The sequence below is a fragment of the Acinonyx jubatus genome, chromosome B3 (assembly GCF_027475565.1).
Source record: "Acinonyx jubatus isolate Ajub_Pintada_27869175 chromosome B3, VMU_Ajub_asm_v1.0, whole genome shotgun sequence".
NCBI lineage: Eukaryota > Metazoa > Chordata > Mammalia > Carnivora > Felidae > Acinonyx > Acinonyx jubatus.
In genome coordinates this window covers 4532040-4554739 of record NC_069386.1, presented here as the reverse complement: position 1 = coordinate 4554739, position 22700 = coordinate 4532040, and the positions used below count along the sequence as shown (strand labels likewise).

Below are 22700 nucleotides of genomic sequence, written 5' to 3'. Positions count from 1 at the left end.
TGGTTTTGATTTCCTCCGGCTCTTTGATAATATTATTGTATCATGTCTTCGGTGGGGCCCTTCACGCACCTTCTGAGTGTAGGTACGGTAGAGAAAGGAAGCCCACGTTCTCAGCGCTCTGGGCCTGGGCCACAGCTATGGTGTCCCCATGTTAGGTGGGCTTTCTCCATAGGTGCCCAGACAGCCCTGGCCGCTGGCCGCCACGGAGGGCCTTGGTGTTCCCAGTCTCAGAAGAATGGTGTGCCTCTTGCCCACATTTCCAGCCAAGTCGCCAGAGGTGCCTGGCCTGGCGGGGGTCCTGTGCCCGTTCTGGTCTCCCACTGCTAATGTAGCCCAGACTCCACTGGAAAACATGGGCTTAGAGTGGGGACGTGCCCAAAAGGAACAGACAAGTCCCGTCACCAGAGGGGTGAACAGATCCTAGAAGAATACAAACAACTCCTAAGACACGTTTCTCCATGCCCTGTCTGGGGGACTCGTCTACACTGCCTCCTGTCCTGCACAGTGTGCCAGTCCCCCGAATCACAGACCCTAAGACAGACAGACCTGGGTAGGAATTTTAGCCCAGTTTCCTCCCGGTGTGAATCCTCGGGTGCCCCGTCTCTAAATGGGATCAGCGCAGACCCAGCTGTCGGTGGTTATGAGCAGTAGCCCTGGGAGGCCCAGGAAGGGCCGAGTGCGTGCCCCTGGCCCCTGCCTCGGCCTCCCGCGGCCCTATGCACGCATCCCTGGCACCCCTGCAGGGCCACACCTGCGTGCCTCTCAGTGACACCCGTGCAGGTCGGAGGCCCAGCCCACGATCGTCTGTGTGAGAGCAAGGTAGCTTCATTTCTCAGAACTCTGCTCCAATTTCAGCATCCCAACCGAGCAATATGAACCTACCTTCCGTCAGTGTGAAACAGCCCTTCTGCCTTTTCCCCAGGAGGCCCCAGTGGGGCTTGTCTGTCCTCAGGTGTGGACGGACCTGCCCACTCCTGCAACTGCTCCCAGGTTCTCCGTCCTTGCAGGTAGCCATGGAGACGTCCCCGTCTCCAATCTCCATCGGTGGCCTCTCCTGGACTCCTCTCCCCTCTCTGCTTCCGGGCTACTCAGAGATGACTCCCGCAGCCTTGGCACCTGCCTTGGGGTGCAGAACCTCAGAAGCTTTCTCTGATCTGCCTGCTCACACACTGCCCGGGTGCCCCCTCTTTGGAATCTTGCGGCCTCCCCTGGGGCAGGGCTCCTCTGTCCCCAGGCCGGATCCCTTCCCCCTGGGTCCACCAGCGTCCTCCAGCTAGTCCGTCCCCGAAATGTCTGTCTTCCAGCCAGTGTCTTCTAACCAGTCTGGCGGCAGGGTGGCCAGCGTAGGACCTACACTTAGGCATGAGGTTGCAGCTCGCATGTTTTACCCGGTGGAAAATCTCTAAGTCCTTTCCATTCTTCAAGGGCCCTGGCTTCTGAAATTCATGAGCCGGGGAGAGACTTTCCCCCTCTGCTCTCCACGATCACATCCCTTTCTTGAGGCAGAGCACACACTGGCTTAACTGCACAAGAGGCGAGGAGCAGGCAGGGAAAAGGCGAGTCTAGGAAGAAAATGGCCCATATTTTCAGAGCAGGATGCTGGACACACGAGCAAACTCCTTCCTGGAGTGACTGATGTGCCCACCTCTGCCCGCCATGGAACGGAGTGTAGTCTGGGACGCAGCAGGCCCTCCGCAGGTGCTCAGAGACGCACGTTGTCTCACGCCCACCCTAACCCTAACCCTAACCTCAGAGAGGTGGGGCGACTCCCCTGCCCTCTGTGCCCTGGGTGGCGCAAGGTGGAGCTGGAGGGCACGGCGGCAGGCCCTCGTCATCGTCAGTGACCTCTCTCTGTTTCACTCCCATCCAGCGTTCGCTGCCTTCCTGCTGGTCGCCGGCCTCCTGGATTTCCAGAGGGCCCTGGCACTGTTCGTCCTCACCGGTGTGGTCCTCGCCTTCCTGGCCCACAGCCTGCTGAAGAGGCTGCTGGGGCCCAAACTGCTGAGGTGTTTCAAGCCTCTGGGGCATTGCCGCCTGAACGTCTGGTTTGAGAGGTGAGTGAGCTCATGGCCGCCGGCTGACGCCTCTGAGTCAGCTCTGGCTCAGCACCAGGCCTGGGTGAGCAGGGCCTCAGTCCTGATCTGCCCCAGACAGTTCCTGGGCAATGGGGGACATTCCACCCGGGGGGGCCCGGGCAGGTGTGGCTGGGTGGCTTCAACGGCCGCAGCCCTCTCTGTGATGGTTTGCCATTTCCGCCTGGTTCTCTGTCCAGTTACGACAGGTGACTGAGATCAGGAACTGAGAACAGGACTTGACAGTTTCCTAAATTCAGGGATTCCAGCCCATCCAGAGAGGCAGGGCCTCTATCAGATCCTTTGGGGCATGTGTGAGACAGCTGCTGGGGCCACGCCTGGGGTCAGACTCAGCAGGCAGGATTGGGGGCCAGGTGGCAGTGAATTTGGGCAGCCCCCAGAGGGTTCTCCTGTAGCCAGCCATGTTCCCGGACAGTTTGGGATCTCCTCATTTTCAAACTGGGTTCCTTAGGGTTCTGGAGACCTTGGAGGTGCCGTAGGGCAGGAGAGAGAAATTGGAGATGGTAATATCAGACTTCCCTCCCCAAATGCCCATTTCAACCAGGAAACCCTATTTTACCTGTTTTATAAATTAAGGTTTGGGGGGTGGGGGAAGCTGGAAAAAAATGTTTCTATGGCTTAAAAAAAATCTGAAGACCCCCCAGTCTATATCAGGACTCCGTTTTGTTGATAAAGAAACTGGTATTCAAAGATCTCCAGTGACTAAGCTATGGAGGTACCACAGACTAATGATTTGAGCCAGCCTATGGATGAACACGTTTTTTCATTTTATTTATCAATAAATATATAGTAATAAATAATCATTATTCTTTATAATAGTATCACTTTAAATAAATTAAATAAAATTTAAAGATGAATAAATTAAATAAAATGTGAGTAAAATTTTTAAAATGTATCATTAGGGTACCTGGGTGGCTCAGTTGGTTGAGTGTCCAAGTTCGGCTCAGGTCATGATCTCACACTTTGTGAGTTTGAGCCCTTCATTGGGCTCTCTGCTGTCAGCACAGAGCCTGCTTCAGATCCTCTGCCCCTCCCCGTGTTATAGTCTCTCTGTCAAAAATAAATAAATCTTAAAAAAATAAAATAAAAAATTTATCCTTTTTAATAATTAAATTTATAAATAGATTTATAAGAGGATTTATTTTTACAATCATCTATTTGTGACAAATCATTGATACTGGTTTTCCTTTTGAAGTATTGATATAAAATTTCCTTTAGGGGTACCTGGCTGGCTCAGTCAGTAGAGCATGCTACTTGGGGTTGTAAGTTCAAGCCCCATGTTGGGTATAGAGACTACTTAAAAATAAATAAGTAAGTAAATAAAGAAATATTTTAAAATACACATTCTTATTAATCAATAATTAATTAGATTAATTAGACTTCATGAAAAGTAAAAACTTGGATTCAAAGGACACCATCAAGGAAGTAAAAAGACAACCCACAGTACAGAGGAAAATATTTGCAAATTATGTACCTGATAAGGGATGTGTATCTAGAATTACAACCCAACGATAAAAAGGCAAATAACCCAATTGAAGGCTGGGAAAAAGACTTGAATGGAGATTTCTCCAAAGATATACAAATAGCCAGTAAATACATGAAAACATGCTCCACATCATTAGCCGTCATAAAAATGCAAATAAACACCGCCATGAGATATCACTTCACATTTACTGGGATGATAACAAAAAAGACAGATAATACCAAGTGTTGGTCCAGATGTTGAAGCCTTGGAACCCTCATCCACTGCTGATAGAAATGTGAAATACTGTTGCTGCACTAGAAATTAATTAGTTCCTCAAAATACTACACATTCAGTTATCATGTGGGAACTGGAGTTGACATCCACATCAATTCCCCTCCTAGGTATATACCTAAGAGAAATGAAAACATATGTCTGTACAAAAACTTGTACACAAATGTTCATGGCAACATTATTTATTTATCTATTTTTATTTTAATTTTATTTTGGAGGCGAGAGGAAGAGAGAGCGCAAGCAGGGGAGGGGGGGGAGGGGGGGAGACAGAGAGAATCTTAGGCATGGAGCCTGACATTGGGGCTCAATCCCATGACCCTGGGATCATGACCTGAGCCAAAATCTGGAGTTGGATCCTCAACCGACTGAGCCACCCAGGCAGCCCGTAACATTGTTTATAATAGCCAAAAGGTGGAAACAACCCAAATGTCCATCAACAGATGAGTGCGTAAGTCAAATATGTATATCCATATAATGGAATATTATTTGGCACAGAAAGGAAAGCTACATACTACAATAATGATGAAGCTTGAAAATATTATACTAAGTGAAAGAAACCAGTCACAAAGGACAACGTATCATAGGATTCCATTTACATGAAATGTCCAAAGTGACAAATCTAAACCTTGACTAAGGTTGGGGGGATGGATGGAAAGATTGGGGGGTGATGGCTAGAGGTGCTAGGTTATTCTCTGGGATGATGAAAATATTCTAAAGTTGATGGTTATAATGGTCATACAACTCTGTGAATATACTGAGGGCCATTAAACTGTGTACTTTAAATGGGCAAATTGTGTGATATGTGAATTTTGTTTCAACTTAAAAAATACATGTATTTGATATTGGCTTCCAGTCAAGATGGAATACCAGAGACCATGTTTATCCTTCCACTTGAAACAACTGAAAAACTGGGACAGGTATATATGAAACAATAGCTCTTAAGAAACTCAACATCAGGCACCAGAAGACAGTGATCCTGGAGAAACAGGGAACAGAGGAGATGAGCCCTATGAGTAAGCCCACACCTTACTGCACAGAGAGAGTTTCCAGGCCACAGTGCAGGGAAAGGAAATGAAGGTGGGCTAGCGTATGTTCTGGGTTGAGGATACAGAGCTGGGAATCCAGGGAAGCGAAGGTGGTCAGAGTTGGTAATGCAGAATACCAGTGAAGACAATGGCACAGAGAGAAAGCTCCAGAAATCTACAGAGGGTCTTCCCTGAGAATTTCTTTGAGTTCCGGTCAGTGAATGCATATGAGAAAACTATCCAAGGCCTGGGAAAGACCCATCCACAAGGATTAGAGGAAGAATGCCTGGAAACCACACAGGGCCAGAAATAGTGTTTATTTTCAACAGTCAGAGTGGAAACTTCATAATTTCACGGGGCATTGTTTACAGTACTAAAGATCTTGGAACAGTAGTACAGAAAAATTAACCATAGAATAAACCTGCTCAGGCTCTCCCTAACAAATCTTAAAAACAAAACTTGAAAGAGTCAAACACAATGTCAGTAAACCACGGCACCACATTAAGTGGAAACATGTAATTGAAGTCTCCAGAGGAGAAAGAGGGAAGAAAAAAAATACTCGGAGAAATCATGTCCAAAAAATTCCCAATCTGATAAACATTATAAGCCCTTAGATCCAAGAAGCTGCACAAATCTTCAGTGCATGAAACAAGAAATCATAATCAAATTGCTTAACGTCCGACTTCGGCTCAGGTCATGATCTTGCGGTCCGTGAGATCGAGCCCCACGTCAGGCTCTGTGCTGACAGCTCAGAGCCTGGAACCTGCTTCAGATTCTGTGTCTCCCTCTCTCTCTGCCCCTTCCCTGCTCATGCTCTGTCTCTTTTTCTCTCTCTCTCAAAAGTAAATAAACATGAAAAAATTTTTCTCAAATTGCTTAAAACTGGTGATAAAAGAAGAAATTCTAAAAACAGCTAGAGAAGAAAATATGTGCAAAGATGTGGATGGCAGCAGATTCCTTCTCGAAAGCAATACAAATGAAAAAGCAATGAAACAGTCAAATGACAAATGTGTGTCAATCTAGAATCATTTACCAGTGAAACACCATTCAAAAACGGAGAAATAGGACTTTTTTTATATATGTAAAAGCCGAGAGAAGTTTTCAGACATAAAAAAGTAGACCTGCACTACAGGAAATGCTAAAGGAAATTCTTCAAAAAGAAGGAAAACGATATCAGAGGGAAATCTAGATTGACGCAAAAGAGTGAAGAGCATTGAAATGGCAACTACATAGGTAAAAATAATGGCTATTTTTATTATTATTTAAATCTCTTTCAAAGGTAGTCAACTTATAAACCAAGAATAAGAATAATGTATTGTGGAGTTTATATGATATGTAGAAGTAAACACCAATAGCACAAGGGCTAGGAGGGAAGAAGTGAAATTCTATTGCTGGGCAGTTTTTATACTGCACGTGAAGTAGTGTAATATGACTTAAGGGTAGAGTGTGATAAGTTAAAGATATCCTATAATGCTAAAGCAACCACTAAAATAACATGACAAGGAGTTATAGCTAACAAGTTAAAAAAGAGAGTGAGAGAGGTAAAAGAGACTCATTTTAAAATAGTCAATCTGCAAGGAGGTAGAAAAATTGGAAAAGGGGACAAAGAACAGATGGCACAAATAGAAAATAAATAGCAAGATGGTAGATGAAACCTTCCTCCCAAACCAATAATCGCAGTAAATGTACAGGCCAGTATCCCTCATGAATAAAGAGGTAAAAAATTATTAACAAAATTTTGTAAAACCAAGTGTGACAAAATATAAAAAGAATAATACATGAATGAATGGGGTTTATCCCAGGAATCCAAGGTTGGGTTAACACTAAAAAATTATCATAGGTCACATTAATAGATTAAAAAGAAAATAAACATATGATCATGCCAATAGATTCAGAGAAAGCATTTGACATAATTCAGCATCCATTCCTGATATGAATTCTGAGCAAAGTAGGATTAACAAAATAACAAAAATCTATAGCTGGCATCATACTTAACTGGGAAAGACTGAATGATTTTCCACCGAGATCAAGAATATAAGAATGTTCCTTCTTGGCACTTTTATTCAACATTGTACTAGAGGTTCTAGCTTGTGTGATAAGGTAAGAAAAAGAAATGAAAGACATACAGATTGAAAAAGAAGAAGTAAATCTGTCTTTGTTCACAGACAACATTGTCTACACGGAAAATCCTATGGAATCTAGCAAAAAAGCTAATAGAACTAACAGGTCAGTTTAACAAGGTTGCAGGATACAAGATCAACATACAAAAAAAATCGTATTTTGAGGGGCCAACAATAAACAATAATGAATTAAATTATAAATGCCGTTTAGAATAGCATGAAACGTAAATTACTTAAGGAAAAATCTGAAAAAGATGTGCAGACTTGTACATTGAAACCTACAAAACACTGCTGAGAGAAATTAAAGAAAACTTAAAGAATGGGGCAATATACCAGGTTCATGGATCAAAAGACTCAGTATTGTCAGCATATCAGTTCTTCTCAAATTAATCTATAAATTCTTATGAATATCCCAATCAAAATTATCATGGGCTTTTGGGGTAGAAATTGGTAAGGTGATTTAAAAATTCATATAGAAATGCAAAGAACCTAGAATAGCCAAACCAACTGTAAAAAAGACGAATAAGTTTGATGAATTTATACTATGTGTCTTTAAGACTTACTGTAAAGCTACAGTAATCAAGACAATATGGTATCTGAATCAAAACAGACAAGAGAGACCAAATAGGAATAGAATAGGCAGTCCAGAAATAGATCCACATGTATATGGCCAATTGACTCATGACAAGGGTGCTAAGGCAATTCAAAGGAGACATAATCATACTGACAAATTATGCTAAAACCGTGGTATATTCATAGGCGGAAGGAAGAAGAGGAAAAACAAAATAATGACATAATAATCCACGTCTCACAGCACATGGGAAATTAACTGACAACGGGAAATCATAAACCTAAATTGAAAGCCTAAAACTATAAAATGAATATAAGGAGATGTAGGAGAAAATCTTTGTGACCCTTGAGTTGAGTAAATTTCTTAGAAACAAAACAAAAATCACAATCTATTAAAAATTTTGACAAAGTGAATTTCATCAGAATTAAGAACTTCTCTTCAAAAGACATGCTTAAGAGAAGAAAAAAGACAAGGCACGACTCCGAGAAAAGTTTTACAAATCACACATCTGACCAAGGACTTGTATCCAGAATATATTAAGCACTCTCAAAGCTTGATAATAAGAAAAACACCCCAATTTAAGAATGGGCTCAAGATGTGAGCAGACAATTCTTTCAAGAAGATATGTAAGTGGTGAATAAGCACATGGAAAGATGCTCAACATCATTAGTTATTAGAGAATTGCAAATTAAAATCACAAAGAGGTACTGCTCTATGTCTGTTGGAAATGACTAGAATTCGGAAGATAGACGTTACAAAGTGTTGGCAAAGATGTAAAGGAAACGGAACTCCAACATCCTGCTCGGGGGTGTGTAAAATTGTGCAATAATTTTGGGAAATAGTTTGGCGGTCTCCTAAAGAGTTAGACTTACCATGATTCACCCATTCCACTTACCAAAGCATCACCCAAGTAGTATTGACCCAAGGAAAATGAAAGCGTAAATCTGTACAAAGACCTGCACGTAACTATTTGAATGTTCTTAGCAGCTTTGTCTGTCATAGCCAAAGGCTGGTAACCACCGAAATGCCCATCAGCAGGCGAACAGATAAGCTAAGCATGGTCCATCCACGCACTGGCATACTGCACAGCAATAAAAAGAGACCAGTTCCTGATAGATGAAAAAATATGGATGAATCTCAAAATAGTTATGTCGAGTGAGAGCAGTCAGATAAAAAAAGGATATGTGCTCTATGATCCCGTTTATATAAAATCCTAGAAAATGCAAACTAATCTAGTGATAGAGAACGGATCAGTTGTTGCCTGGGGATGAGGAGGGGGCCAGGAATTACAGAGGGGCACGAAGAACGTTTTGGGTGTCTTAACTGTGGTGACAGTCTCAAGGTACATAAGTACACACATCAAGACTTACCAAATTGTTCACTTTCAACATCTATTTATTACATGCCAGTCGTACCTCTATAAAGGCATTAAGAAACAAATGACAGGGGCACCCGGGTGGCTCAGTCGGTTGAGCGTCCAACTCTTGGTTTCGGCTCAGGTCATGATCTCATGATTCATGAGATCGAGCCCCGCATCAGGCTTTGCACTGGCAGTGAGGAGCCTGCTTTGGATTCTTTCTCTCTCTCTCTCTCTGCCCCTTCCCCACTTGTGCTTTCTCTCTCAGGATACATAAATAAACTTAAAAAAAAAAAAAAGAAAAAAATGACAACAGAAACCCAACCCAAAACATGCACTGACTTTTTTTTTAATTTAATTTAATTTATTTTATTTTAAGTAGTCTCCACACCCCATGTAGGGCTTGAACTCGCGACCCTGAGACGAAGAGCGGCACGCTCTGCTGAAGGAGCCAGCCAGGTGCCCCTGCACTTAAGGTTTTATAAAGTTTTATAAAGAGAAATAGTAAGTAAGTAAGGCAAGTGGCACAGAGACGGGCAGAAAATGTGCAGCGGACCGGTGGTGTTAGCTGCTTAGAAACACGGGCAGAAGTGAGCAGTGAACTCTGGGCTTGGCCTGTGTGAGTTCAGGTCCTGGGTCCACCCCTCACCAGTGGTCGTGCACAGAGCTAGTGAAGAGAATAAACTTCTGCCGGGTGCCTGGCTTAAAGTCTCAAATGTGCTACTTGTTAGATGGGTGGCCGTGGGCAAGTCATTTCACCTTGCTGTGCCTCAGTTTCTTCGTGTGTACAATGAAGGCGGGGACGGTATGTCTCCCAGCGCTGGGTGTAGTTCCTGGCGCATAATAGGTGCTCAGTGAACATTCGCGGTTATTAGTAGGACCAGGTGAGTCAGTGACTGGGTCGGGGGTGGACCTCGAGCACGCAAGGCCCAGACCCTCCCCCCCACCAGGTGAGCCAACTCCAGCCCCAGGGAGGGAAGCAGGGCTGTAAATGTTGCTTCCAGGGTTGCCTGGGTGGCTCAGTCGGTTAAGCGTCCGATTTCAGCTCAGGTCATGATCTCGTGGTTGCTGGGTTTGAGCCCCATGTCAGGCTCGGTGCTGACAGCTCAGGGCCTGGAACCCGTTTCGGATTCTGTGTCTCCCTCTCTCCCTGCCCCTCCCCTGCTCATGCTGTCTCTTTCTCTCTTGAAAATGAATGAACATTAAAAAAAATAAATAAAAAACAAATCGTCGCTTCCCAGCCTTGGTCCCAGGAGCTCGGCTCACCTGCCCGGACTGACATTACTGCCTCTGGGAAGCAGAGCCCTGGGCCCCACAGGCCCCACCTCACCCTGGCAAGGTCAGAGGCTGGGCTGAGCATCGCTGCATCTGTGAGAATTCCTGCCCTTGAGGGAGCCACGTGCTCGGCACCCTGCAAAGCTCAGCACACACATTCTCTTTAGTCCTCCTGGCAACCAGGAGAAGCGTGGGGCTTCGGCTTCATTTGCCCAACGAGGACGCCAGACCCAGAGAGGCTAGGTGGTCCGTGTGAGGCCACACAGCTCTCTCCTCCCCCCAGCCCTGAGCACCCTTCCCCTGGAGCCCTGGGTGCCCTTGTGTAGGGCTGGGGGAGACGCTGAGGGTGATGGCTTTCTGCCTCTCCCCCGCAGGACTCTGGCCCTCGCTGCTTTCCTGGGCCTGGTCTCGTGGCTGGTTCTGGACACCTCCCAGCGACCCGAGCAGCTAGTGTCCTTTGCAGGAATCTGCGTGTTCATCTGCCTCCTCTTCGCCTGCTCAAAGCATCACCGCACAGTGAGTCCTCAGTCGTCAGGCCCAGAGTGCGCCGCAGCCCCTTCCCTCCCTGCCTCCCGAAACCAGGGTCCCTCCCCGCTTCGTGGTGTGGCCGACATCTCCCCGCAGGCTCCAGCCAGGCCTCCCAGAGATCCTCACACACCTGCATTCGAAGGTCACCGCTGAGGAGTCCTTAAATGCGGAGAGGCAGAAGCAGTCCTCTGCCGGGGGTGGGGGCGTCCAGGGAGCAGGGGGTCAGGGCAGCTGGGAGCCCTGCCTGGGGAGGAGAGATGGGGGGAGGTCCAGGCAGACAGAGGCTACACTGACACTGGAATCAGAGGCCACAGCCGCCCGGTGAGGACCGGGACTGAGGGCTATGGCCTGCTCGAGGCGGCTCGAGTCTTGCAATGGGTCCTTAGACCGTGCCCCACCCCTGCCCACTGCCCCAGGCCCATTACTGCCAAGAGTGTGGCCTATTCGGACCGCAGGGTGGATGGGACCGTCGGCAACAGGCCCAGGGTCGTGGCTGGGTCCAGTCCTATCCTGCAGACGAGGCCAAGACTCCCAAGCCCCTCAGCAGAACTGTGCTCTCTGCCCTTTCCGCCTGCCGTTCCCTGTGGATCCCCCAAGGAGCTGAGCTCACCAGGACCTTTCTCTCGGGTGCCAGGTATCCTGGAGGACTGTGTCCTGGGGCCTCGGACTACAGTTTGCACTTGGACTCTTCGTCATCAGAACAGAGCCAGGATTTATTGCATTCCAGTGGATGGGCAACCAGATCCAGGTGCGTACAAGGGGAACCCGGGTTGCCAGGGAAAAGCCGCTGTACTGGGGGAAGGGGAGGGTGGGACCGTAAGGAGGGGCTTGGGATCGGGACGGTGGGGTGTGCTGGGCCCCAGGCCACGTGAGCAGCAGGGGCTGGGCGGTGTGGCCACTCCTTCCCCTAGGCCCGGGGCCACCTGCAGACAGCTGTCCTTCGAGCAGCTGGTCTGATGCGGAAAAGAATCTCAGCACAGGAGGGTTCTTGGGTACTGAGGGCGCAAGGCATGTGGCCCTCAGCAGTCATGAGTGATGTGGAACACGTGACAGTTAAAAGTGCTAAAAAAAATTACAACTGATTTACTTTGTCGTATGTGTGCGTTTAAAAATAATGTTCAGTTTCTTGAAGTTATGTTTTTTTTTTTAAGTTTTTAATGTTTATCTTTGAGAGAGAGACAGACAGACAGACAGAGTGTGATTGGGGAGGGGCAGAGAGAGAGGGAGAACACAGAATCTGAAGCAGGCTCCGGGCTCTGAGCCTGACGCGCGGCTCGAACTCACGGACCATGAGATCATGACCTGAGCCGAGGTCGGTCACTCAACCGACTGAGCCACCCAGGTGCCTCTTGAAGTTGTTTTCTCATTCCGTTGTTTGTTGTAGTAAATACACATACCACAAAACTGATCATTTGCACCTATTTTTTTTAATGTTTATTTATTTTTGAAAGAGAGAGTGTGAGCAGGGACGAGCAGAGGGAGAGAGAGAGGGAGACACAGAATCCAAAGCAGGCTCCAGGTTCTGAGCTATCCGCACAGAGCCCGATGCGGGGCTCGAACTCACGAACCATGAGATCATGGCCTGAGCTGAAGTCGGACACCTAACCGACTGAGCCACCCAGGCGCCCCTGAGGGTGCTCCCTTAAAGTGTACAGAAAAGGTGTCTCCCGGGGAGAATGTGCTCAGGGGAGCAAACCCCTGTGAACGTGTGTTCACGAAGTGCACTGCTGGGTGGTGCCCGACCCCCGCAAGGCCCGGGAGGCCCGGTGACCCTCTCTCCCCCACACTGGGCTGCTGGATGGGCTGCTGGATGGGCCCACGGCAGGCGACGTCCCTCCGGCTCACCCGGCCTGGCTTTCTGGCCACTGTTTGTGCCCCTTCCCCTCCTGGCCTCACTCCGGGTTTTTGCATTGTTTTGTCTTTTTTCAGATCTTCCTGAGCTACACGGATGTGGGCTCCAGCTTCGTGTTTGGGGAGGCCATGGTCAAGGGAGTCTTTGCCTTTCAGGTCAGCCCAACTCCTGGCCTGCAAGGGCCTTAGCAGCGGCTGCCCAGTACCTGTGGCCGGGGCATGTCTGGGCAAGCTGCGTGGGCCAGGTCCGGGTCGGGGGAGGGCCGTGCGCTTGAGGTCCACGAAGCTCCGGGCTCGGGGTGCCGAGAGGGGCCCCGACACCATTCACCCGCCGGCATGTCGTCAGTGTGCTTTGTAACATTTGCCAAGTAAGAGGTATCTGTATTCTTTTCCTTAAAAACGAATCCCCAAGTGATAGAATTGCCGTGAGACAAGAAGAGAGGGCAGGGGCACGGGGACGGCGCCTGCCTTCACCTCAGCCCCCAACGTGCCGCAGGGGCCCTGAGGCCTCTGAGGGACACTTCCCGGGAACTCTTAAGCCCACAGGATCCTCTCAGGCTGCTTCTACATCGAGGCCCTCGAGGGTCACCTCTGCAGGAGGCCGGCCCTTGTCACCCAGCTGTACACTGTGACTCCCTTCTCTGGACTTTTCTGGACCTACAGCCCCTCCCTCCCGCCCTCTTTCCTTCCTTCCGTCCTCGGACGGTTTATTGCATCCCTGCTGCAGAGGAAACCGACCTAGAGACTCAAAGGCCTTACTGTGTACAGTAGAGCCCCAACCCTGAGTTTAGACGGTGTAGCCCGTGCTGGGTCTGCCGTGGTGTGGCCACGTCACCATTCTGAGTTTGGAAATGTGGACCCACGCGCTTCCTTCGGGGGCTCCCCTCTGCTGGCCTCATGCCCAAGCTGTCAAAAGACCCTCTCTGGGCTTCAGCTCCACTTCCAGTGCTAGGCGGAGGGGGGTGATTTCCTGCCACCGTTGCCACGACACTGCCACGGGAATCCATGCTGCCTCCTCCAGGGCGCCTTCCCTGCCCGGCCCCGCCCCCCAGGGCTGCTGTGCAGGGGCCCATGTATAGCTCCTGGAGGTTTCTGCCTTTCATGCCTCTGACCATTGTTTCCAGAGCATTCCCACCCTGTGGGGGCTGTTGGGGCCCCCGGAGGCTTCCAGCCTGAGCCACGGGCTCGGCGATGCACTTCTGGGCTGACGTTGGGCCAGGCTGCGAGTCTAGTCGTCTCCAGCCCCTCTGTCCCCACCACCAGCTTGTGGTGAGGGTCCGCACAGTGTCTGTTGGTGTCAGCAACCCTCGGGGAAGCGTCCACTTTACCCAAGTGGTTCAAATAATGTCAGTTATGGGAGGAAGGAGCGAGGGGACCGGGTTCCTGTCCTCTTGGGAGTCTTGTGTGTCCTGGGACGAACTTGTCCATCACATTGCTCTGAGAGCAGTTTTACTGGGGGACGGGGGGGGGGGCCCTCCAGAGGCCCCCGACACCATCCTGTAGGGCTGGGGAGGGCTGCTCCCTCCCAGTCCTATTTCCAAGTAGGGGCCTCCCAGGTTTCAGGGAGGAGTCGTGAAGACTGGCTCCAGCATGACGTCTTACGTTCACCAGATAGACAGACAGACAGCAGCCAGCATCTTGTCACCCTGCAGGGACAAGCATACGACACTCTGCAGTCCGACCTCCCCGGGCGGCCAGGTTCAAGTGCAGTTGGCACAAACGAAAGCGTCCATTTGGGGGGGGCGGGTTGTTTAAACTAGGGACAGTGAGGAGGACTCCCCCGGGGAGGTGGTGTTTGATGTGGAACCACGGGACACGCAGGACGGGAGTTTTGGACGCGCAGATAGGCAAGAAGAAGGAGCCCCTGGGATGAGCACCAAGGGGAGAAAGCGCGGGCGTGTCATCTACAGGGCGAAGCTCCCTTTGCCGGCAGGGGGCACAGGTGGGGGCACGAACGGCTAGCAGGGTGAGGCTGAAGCTTGAAGGGCCCTAAATGCCAGGAGGAGGCACCTGGGTCTGGTCCCCAGGAAACAGAGCTATCAAAGAGTTTTGAGCAGGCAGGGATTTTTTGGAGATTTGGGATGGTCGTCACGCCAATAGTGGGCAGGAAGAGGGGCGCCTGGGGGGCTCAGTGGGCTGAGCATCCGACTTCGGCTCCAGTCACCATCTCACAGTTCGTGGGTTCGAGCCCCGCGTCGGGCTCTGTGCTGACAGCTCAGAACCTGGAGCTGCTTTGGATTCTGTGTCTCCCTCTCTCTCAGCCGCTTCCCTGCTCACGCTCTCTCTGTCTCTATGTCAAGTAAATAAACATTTTAAAGAAAATAGTGGGTAGGAAGGGTTGTAGCCAGGAGGCTTGGAATAGAGGACCTGAGGAGGCTGCCTCATACCCACATGATGACCCGGGGCCACCAGGCTGTCACAGGGCAGGAGAGAGGTCACCGTGGGGAACGGAGGCTGAGGGGACCTGCAGGAGGAGAGGCCTGGGTCTTACTCATCCTGTGTCCCTGAACTGACCCTGAGCCCTACAGAGCCCCGCCCAGTGCCCGGACACCACTCTCCGAAGTCCCTCTGTGCCTGCTGGGAAGTCCAGGCCCCTGTCCCCGGCTGGGCCACCGTTCCCATGACCGTGGTCCTGAGCAGCTTTCCCGGTGGCCCGAGACCACAGCTGAACTCCTTTTTCTCCAAACCTCCCCGGCAGGGCCCGGACCTTCCCAACCAGAGGGAAGCCAAAGCTACACACAAGCTTTGCAGCAAGCCCCAGGGCCACTGGAAACCATTTTGTTGCCCTCTAGACCCAAGGTCTCGGGGGAACAGAGAAGAAAAGCGCAGGGAGAAGGAAATCATAATAATGGCCACTAGGTACGCAGCCAGCACGTGTACCTGGCCCTCGCTTCACCCTCACGACCACCCGTGGCGGAAGCGCTATCATTACCCCCTTTTCACAGATGGGGACACTGAGGTTCGGAGCGGTCGTTGCTTGCGAAGTGTCAAAGCTAGGGAGGGCTGGGATCAAGACCGGAGCCCAGGACCGAAGCTCTTGCTTATTGGCTTCTGTGCCTTGATATCAGAGCACTTGCCTTAGTAGGCAGTGGTGACAAAGGGGCCTTAGATGTTTGTTTGCCCCCTGGCTTAGAAGAAAAGAGTATTCTTTGGGACTCTTTGGTTGCAAGTAACAGAAACCCATTTAAAACTTGCTTTAAAGGGGGGGGGGTGGTGACTGGTGGCTCAGTTGGTTGAGTGTCTATTTTTTTTTAAGTTTATTCATTTTAAGAGAGGGAGAGGGAGAGTGCAAGCAAGGGAAGGGCAGAGAGAGGGGGAGAATCCCAAGCAGACTCCATGCTGTCAGCGCAGAGCCCGATGTGGGGCTTGATGTGGGATCATGGCCTGAACCAAAATCAAGAGTCGGATGCTTAGCCAACTGAGCCACCCAGACACCCCCTTAGTCAGTGTCTGACTCTTGATCTCGGCTCAGGTCATGATCTGACTGGTATGTGAGTTCTAGCCTCCTCCTCTGCCCCCCATCAGGTTCTGTGCTGACAGGAGTCTGCTTGGGATTCTCTCTCTCTCTCTCTCTCTCTCTCTCCCTCCCTCCCTCGTGTGTGCATGTATTCTCTCTCTCTCTCAAAATAAACTTGAAAAAAATATTGCTTTAAAGGGAGGAGAGAGGGAAGCTGTTTCTTGGCTTACACACTAGAAGGCAAGGTTGAGCTGGTGCAAGCTGGACCCCGGGCCCCAGAGACGCCAGGGCGTCAGCTTCACTCTTGAGCACCCCATCTTCCCCTGGCCCCCAGCAGTAACAGATGCTCAGGCTTACAGCATGGTTCCCCCCCGCCCCAAGTGAAGGGAACTCTTCTCTGCCAGCCTGAGTTAGAAAATCCCGGAGCGGTCTTCAGATTGGTCAGCCTCAGTCATGTGACCATCCTGGGACCAATCACCGAGGCCGGGCCGTGGGAGCCTGCCATTGGAACGCCGGGGGTCTTGCGTTCCCACCCACAGCCAGGGGGTCAGGTGGCCTGATTGAGTGCGAGCCACCCTCAGAAGGCCATCGTTCCAAGAGGCATTGCCCAGGAGAGTGGTTCTGCTAACCTCCATTATAGCAAACAAGGCAGGCAGCTCCCTGTGATTAGCTACATTTTCAGGGGGCTGTCGTTTTCCAAGCGAGCGTTTGTGGTCTGGTAGAGGAGCAGGGCCCAGGTGACAGCTGGCATACCTCCCCGGGAGAAAAAGTGATGGCACAGATCCTTCCATCGACGGTCCCTCCCAGCCGTAACTGGGGCCGCATTTGGGAGTCTCGGCTGTACTTCCTGACCTGGGTGCTTAGCTCCTGACTTAGTCAGTGGTAAGTGACAGAAACACAACTCAAATTTGTCTTAAGCCAACACGGAAATGAAACAGAACCTCCAGAAATCAAGATTAATTTCTGTAACTGAAAAGTCCAGGGTACCGAACATCATCTGGGATCCACCTGGCCTGTGTCCTGGCTCTGTGTTCTGGGTACTGGTGTTAGTCTTAGTCGTGGGTAGGCTCCCTCGAGGGGGTGGCTTACATCCAACCAACCTGAGGAGAGAGAGAGAGAAAGAGAGAGAGAGCCCGATTTCCACTAGCTCTAGCAGGAAACCCGCGAGGGGGCCCTTCTTGGCCTGGCTTGGAGTAGATGCCATCTCTGAACTGTAACCAGGGAGAATAATTGGCTTTGATCTGCCAAACCTGAAGCCCGTCGGGGGAGAGTGGAGGAGGGGGTGGTTTCCCAAAGGGATGCTGAATCTTTGTCACCAGAAGGAGCGGAGGAAGGGGCACGAGGCAGACCAGACAGCCGCTGTCCGCCGGCGTCCCCGCCCTGCCTGTCCCGCAGACTAGCGCCGAAACGGTCACCTTGCTTGCTGCTCTGCCCGTCTTCCCGCCAGAGTCGGCTGTGTGTCCTCCACCTTCTCTCCCTTTCCAGAGGAATGTGGGCGCACCTGCTACCCGTCTCTCTCCCCACATCACCCTTTACAACCACGCTTTCATAGACTGTCGGGCTGGAAGGGAGCTGACTGATCTTTGGGTCCCTACGGATGGTCAGGCCACAACCCAGCGAGGAGCAGTGACATGGGCACAGTCACCCGGTGAGTAAGGGCAGAGCTGGGGCTGGAACAGGTTGACTGGACACTGGCGTTTTCGGCCTCATCCTGTAAGTTGAAGTCAGTGACATCCCGTCTCCCTTCCAAATACAGAAAGGAGCCCTAATAATGATAATGTTAAATTTAAAACATATTAAGTGGCTGCTAAAGACTTTGAGTTTGGATATCCCGTCAAGAAAGAAAAAACAAGAGAGGTGGGTTTGTCAATAGGCAGCCCCAGCATTTCCCAGTCACACGCTATCCGCCGTTGGGACCCTGGGAGGCCCTGTCCTCGGGCCAACCTCAGCGTTAGTGCATTAGGCAGTGGCTTCCTTGGCGAAGACAGACCAGATCAGGGAGGACTTACATGCTCCATGGCCATGGAACTGCCCTCTTCACAAGATTCATTAGTCACAAAATTTACTTAGCTTCCCCACTCCCTCCCTGCATCATGCGCACGCGCACGCACACACACACATGCGCATGCTTACACGCATGCACGCTCACATTCACACATGCACACCCACATGCACACACATGTTTAGACGCACATATGCACACACGTGCATGCTCCACATACATGCACACGCACGCACGCTTACACGCACACACATACACACATGCACACAAATGTTCATGTACTCACACTCCCAAGCACACATGTGCTCACAATACACAGTCACATGCACACACACGCCCACAAACGCTCATGCACACATGCACACTTATGCACACACATGCACACTCACATGCTCACACGCTCACTCACATGTACTCACACGTGCACACACATGCACACACGTGCACACAGCCCACTCACACACACACCAGCTCGTGCACACACTCACACTCGCACACTCATGTGCACACACATGCTCACACACATGCACACTCACATGTACACACACACACATAAGCACAGCACTTCCTAAGCTTAGGACGGGTCCTCGAGGTGGGGTGGATTTGCTGGTGCTAAGTCGAGCGGAAGACGCAGGAGCCTTCCTCACCTTCTTTCCCTGGATCATGTGGAGCTAGTCCAAGGCCTTTGGTTCATGCTGGCCCCGGGGAAGTCTTCTCCGAGCTCACTCAGATTTTCAGAGTCCAAGCTGCTTCCTGCTGGGCCACGGTCCAGCCCGTCCCTTGTCCAGGAAGTCGAGCCTCTGCCTGGGGCTTCTTGGCCGCCCCCCTCCCCTGGCCTGGAGTCCAGCGCCATGGACTGGACGCGGCAGCCACCTCTTGGCTGCATCGTCTTGATTAGTCATTCTGCCTTGGCTCCGCCTCCCTTCTGGTAACATCCCACCCACACAGCCGCCTCCCCCGAGGCTCCTGCATCCTTCCTGGGTCTGGCTGACCCAGTAGCTTGTGTTTACTTGTTCCTTCACCACTGTTCCGGCCTCTGGAACGGGCACCCACATACTGCGCCCAGGAGTGCTGCTCACATGTTCTCCCTGAGGAACATCTGGGTGAAAGACCATGCTTCCATCTCCCAAGGTTTTGGGGTGTCTGCCTGACGCAGCCTCGGCCATCCGCAATGGTCAACAATGCCAAGTTTGGCCCCAAAAAATCAAATAAGAAAAGGACGGGGGCGCCTGGGTGGCTCAGTCAGTTAAGCGTCCGACTGTGGCTCAGGTCATGATCCCTTGGTTCGTGGGTTCGAGCCCCACGTTGGGCTCTGTGCTGACAGCTCAGAGCCTGGGGCCTGCTTTGAATTCTGTGTCTCCCTCTCTCTCTGCATGTCCCCCGCTCATGCCCTGTCTCTCTCAAAAGTAAATAAACGTTAAAAAAAAAAAAAAAAGACAAGGAGGGAGAGGTGCCATTGGAGTTAGTAATTAAGGGGTGACTCGTGAGTTCAGTGATTATGATCAGCAGGAAAGGGAGTGGGAAGTATGTGAGTAGGTGAAAGCTGGGGCAGGGTGCTGGAAGGAGGGAGAAGGAAAGAGATGGGACGAGGGGACCAGGAGAGATCTTAGGAGAATCCAGTATCTGCAAAGGTCTCTGAATGACACTTTGACAGCCAGTTGGCCATGACCACGAGGGGCAGAGTGGTGAGGGCCTCTGGGCAAGGGACCAAGGCAGTAGGAAATCAGGAGGCATGTCCACTTTACGTGGCCTTGGAGGAAGTCCCCTCTGCCTTTCTGTAACGGTGGTGGCATGGGCATCTGTACCATACTGTTTGGATTACTCCGGTTTGCAGTATAGTTTGAAATAAGGGAGCCTGTGATCTCCAGCTTTGTTCTTTCTCAGGACTGCTTTGGCGATTCGGGGTCTTTTGTGGTTCTACACAAGTTTTAGGATGATTTGTTCTAGTTCTGTGAAAAATGCCACTGGTATTTTGGTGGAGACTGCATCGGGTTTGTAGATTGCTTTGGGTAGCATGGACATTTTAAGAGTATCAATTCTTCTAGGCCATGTGCATGGACTATCTTTCCATTTATTTGTGTCATCTTTAGTTTCTTTCACCAGCGTCTTGTAATTTTCATCGTACAGGTGACCTCCTCGGTTAAGTTTGTTCCTAGGTATTTTATTCTTTTTGATGTAGTTGTAAATGGGATTTTTAAAAATTCCCCTTGCTGATAGCTCATTATTAGTATACAGAAACACAACTGATTTGTGTATGTTAATTTTGTATCTTGCAGCTTTACTGATTCATTTGTCACTTCTAATGGTTGTCTGGTGGAGCCTTTAGGGTTTTTCTATATGTAGTATCGTGTCATCTGCAAATAGGGACAGTTTTACTTCTTCCTTTCCAATTTGGATAACTTTGATTTCTTTTTTTCTTGACTCATTGCTCTGGCTAAGACTTCCAATACTATGTTGAATAGAAGTGGTAAGAGAGGACATCCTTATCCTGCTCCTGATCTTAGAGGAAAAGCTTTCAGCCTTTCACCATTGAGGATGAGGTTAACTGTGGGTTTGTCATATGTGGCCTTTATTATGTTGAGGTACATTCCTTCTACATCCACTTGGCTGAGAGCTTTGTCATGAATGGATGTTGGATTTTGTCAAATGCTTTTCCTGCACCTACTGAGATGATCGGGGAATTTTTATCCTTGGTCTTGTTAATGTGGCGTATTATCATGTTGATGGACTTGTGGATGCTGAACTATCCTTCCTTCTCTAGAATAAATCCCAAATGATGATGGTGTATGATCCTTCTAAAATGTTTATTTTTTTTTTATTGTTTTAATGGTTTTATTCATTTCCTGAGAGAGAGAGACAGAGCCTGAGCTGGGGGAGGAGCAGAGAGAGGGAGACACAGAATCCAGGCTCTGAGCCGTCAGCCCAACAAGGGACTCAAACCCACGAGCCGTGAGATCATGACCTGAGCCAAAGTCAGATGCTTAACTGACTGAGCCATTTATTTTTGAGAGGTGGGGGCCGGGGGGCGTGCAGAGGAGAGGACAGAGGATCTGAAGCGGGCTCTGTGCTGACAGCAGCGAGCCCGATGTGGGGTTCTAACTCATGAATCACAAGATCATGACCTGAGCTGAAGTCACTCAACCGACTGAGCCACCCAGGCGCCCTGATGGTATGTGATCCTTTTAATGCATTGTTGACCGACTTTAGATTTTGTGGTTCGGGATTTTTGTGGGGTTTCGTGGGGTTGGCGACAGGACCCTGTCTGCAGTGCTTAGGCCTTTGGAGCTTGGACTGTGAGGGTTCATTATCAGGAAGTCATCGAAAGCCTGGCTCAGCTTCCTCCAGGAAGAGGAAGCATCAGGGCCGTGTCCTCAGTGGGTCTGGTCCTGCCTTCGAACCCCGTTTCCTGATAACAAGTTGACATTTGCTCCGAGCGTTATGGTCTAAACTCTAGACCAGTGGTTCTCAGAGTGGCACCTGCATCACCAACAGCTTCTGGAAACGCTCAGGCCCAAATTCTCAGGCCCACCCCCCGATCTGAAACTCCAGATGTGGGGCTCGAAATTTGCATCTCTCGCCAATTCTCGGGTGATGCTACTGGTGCAGGGACCGCACTTTGAGAACCACTGGCCTCGGCAAACTGGAGGCCCCTTCTTCCTTCGGTTATGGGTGAGCGGTCACACTAGAGGGACCAGCCGGCTCTGGGTTCCACCGTGTGGCAGTGAGGACGTGTGTATGGCTGCTACACCCTCGCTCCCGGAGATGAATGCCTCTCCTGAGACAGAGAAGTGGGGCTTCCAGAATAGGCAACAGGGCAGACGTCCGCAGGCTCATGGCAGGGCCTTGGCAACCTGCTCAGCGGCCAGGCAGCGCTCTGTTTTTGCAGGCGTGTGACCTTGGGCGGGCTGCCAACATCTCACGGTCTCGGTGTCCCCTTTGGTGAAGCGGATTTACAAGTGCCTCAGTTGGTTTGAGGATCGACGAATCACCACGCGCTGGGCACTGCACCTGCCGCAGAGTAGGACCGCGTGTGAACACGTAGTAGGACCCGATGACACTCCCCCCCCCCCCCCCACCCGACCGCGGCATCGCCGTCTTCAGCTGCCCATCCTGCCTTCCCCCTCCTCGCAGGCTACAGGCCCCACAGTCATCTCCCAGGCTGGGAGATCGGATGGGTCCCGGGGACCTTATTTAGGACAAAATGTGCCACCTTAGAAAATTGGGAGGCCACCTCTCTTCTCTCCTATTTATCTTCCCTCCCCGGAGAGCCACCGCCTCATGCAAAACCCAGCTTCCCTTCCACCAAAGACCCGCATCTCACGGGTAGGCAATGTCTCTTGGCGGCTGCCCGGAGAAAGTCCCAATTCTGCAGTCAGGTCCTTCCTGGTTTGAGCCACGGCCGCCGCCCTGCCAGGCTGCCGAGCAGTCCCTCATGATAAATTGGACAAGCAGTCTAGACAGTACGTGACTGTCTCTGTGTCTCCCCGTGAGGGAGGGCGGATGACGTCAGCAGCCTCGTGTTGGGGGTGTGCCCACAACTGGCTCGGGCAGTCAGCACGAGTCACGGGACAGGAGGACCTCCAGAGCCTGCGTTCCCTGTCAGGTGGCAGCCCCCACCGCGGTGAGGCCCACGGAGGGGAGCTGGTCCACATCCAGCCGCAGCCT

General features: G+C 50.6%; 1 protein-coding gene across 6 annotated transcripts in view; it reads left to right on the top strand.

Moving 5' to 3' along the window:
- SLC28A1 (solute carrier family 28 member 1) overlaps positions 1–22700 on the top strand; it is a 50259-nt gene that overhangs the window by 5743 nt on the left and 21816 nt on the right. For 5 of the 6 annotated variants that reach the window (XM_015061978.3, XM_015061976.3, XM_015061977.3 and 2 more), the window contains exons 6-9: positions 1871–2054; positions 10572–10713; positions 11360–11473; positions 12655–12732. In XM_015061978.3, the coding sequence (XP_014917464.2) occupies positions 1871–2054; positions 10572–10713; positions 11360–11473; positions 12655–12732 (518 nt within the window). The remainder of the gene's footprint in view (positions 1–1870; positions 2055–10571; positions 10714–11359; positions 11474–12654; positions 12733–22700) is intronic. The other variant, XM_027068161.2, reaches the window with a different exon arrangement.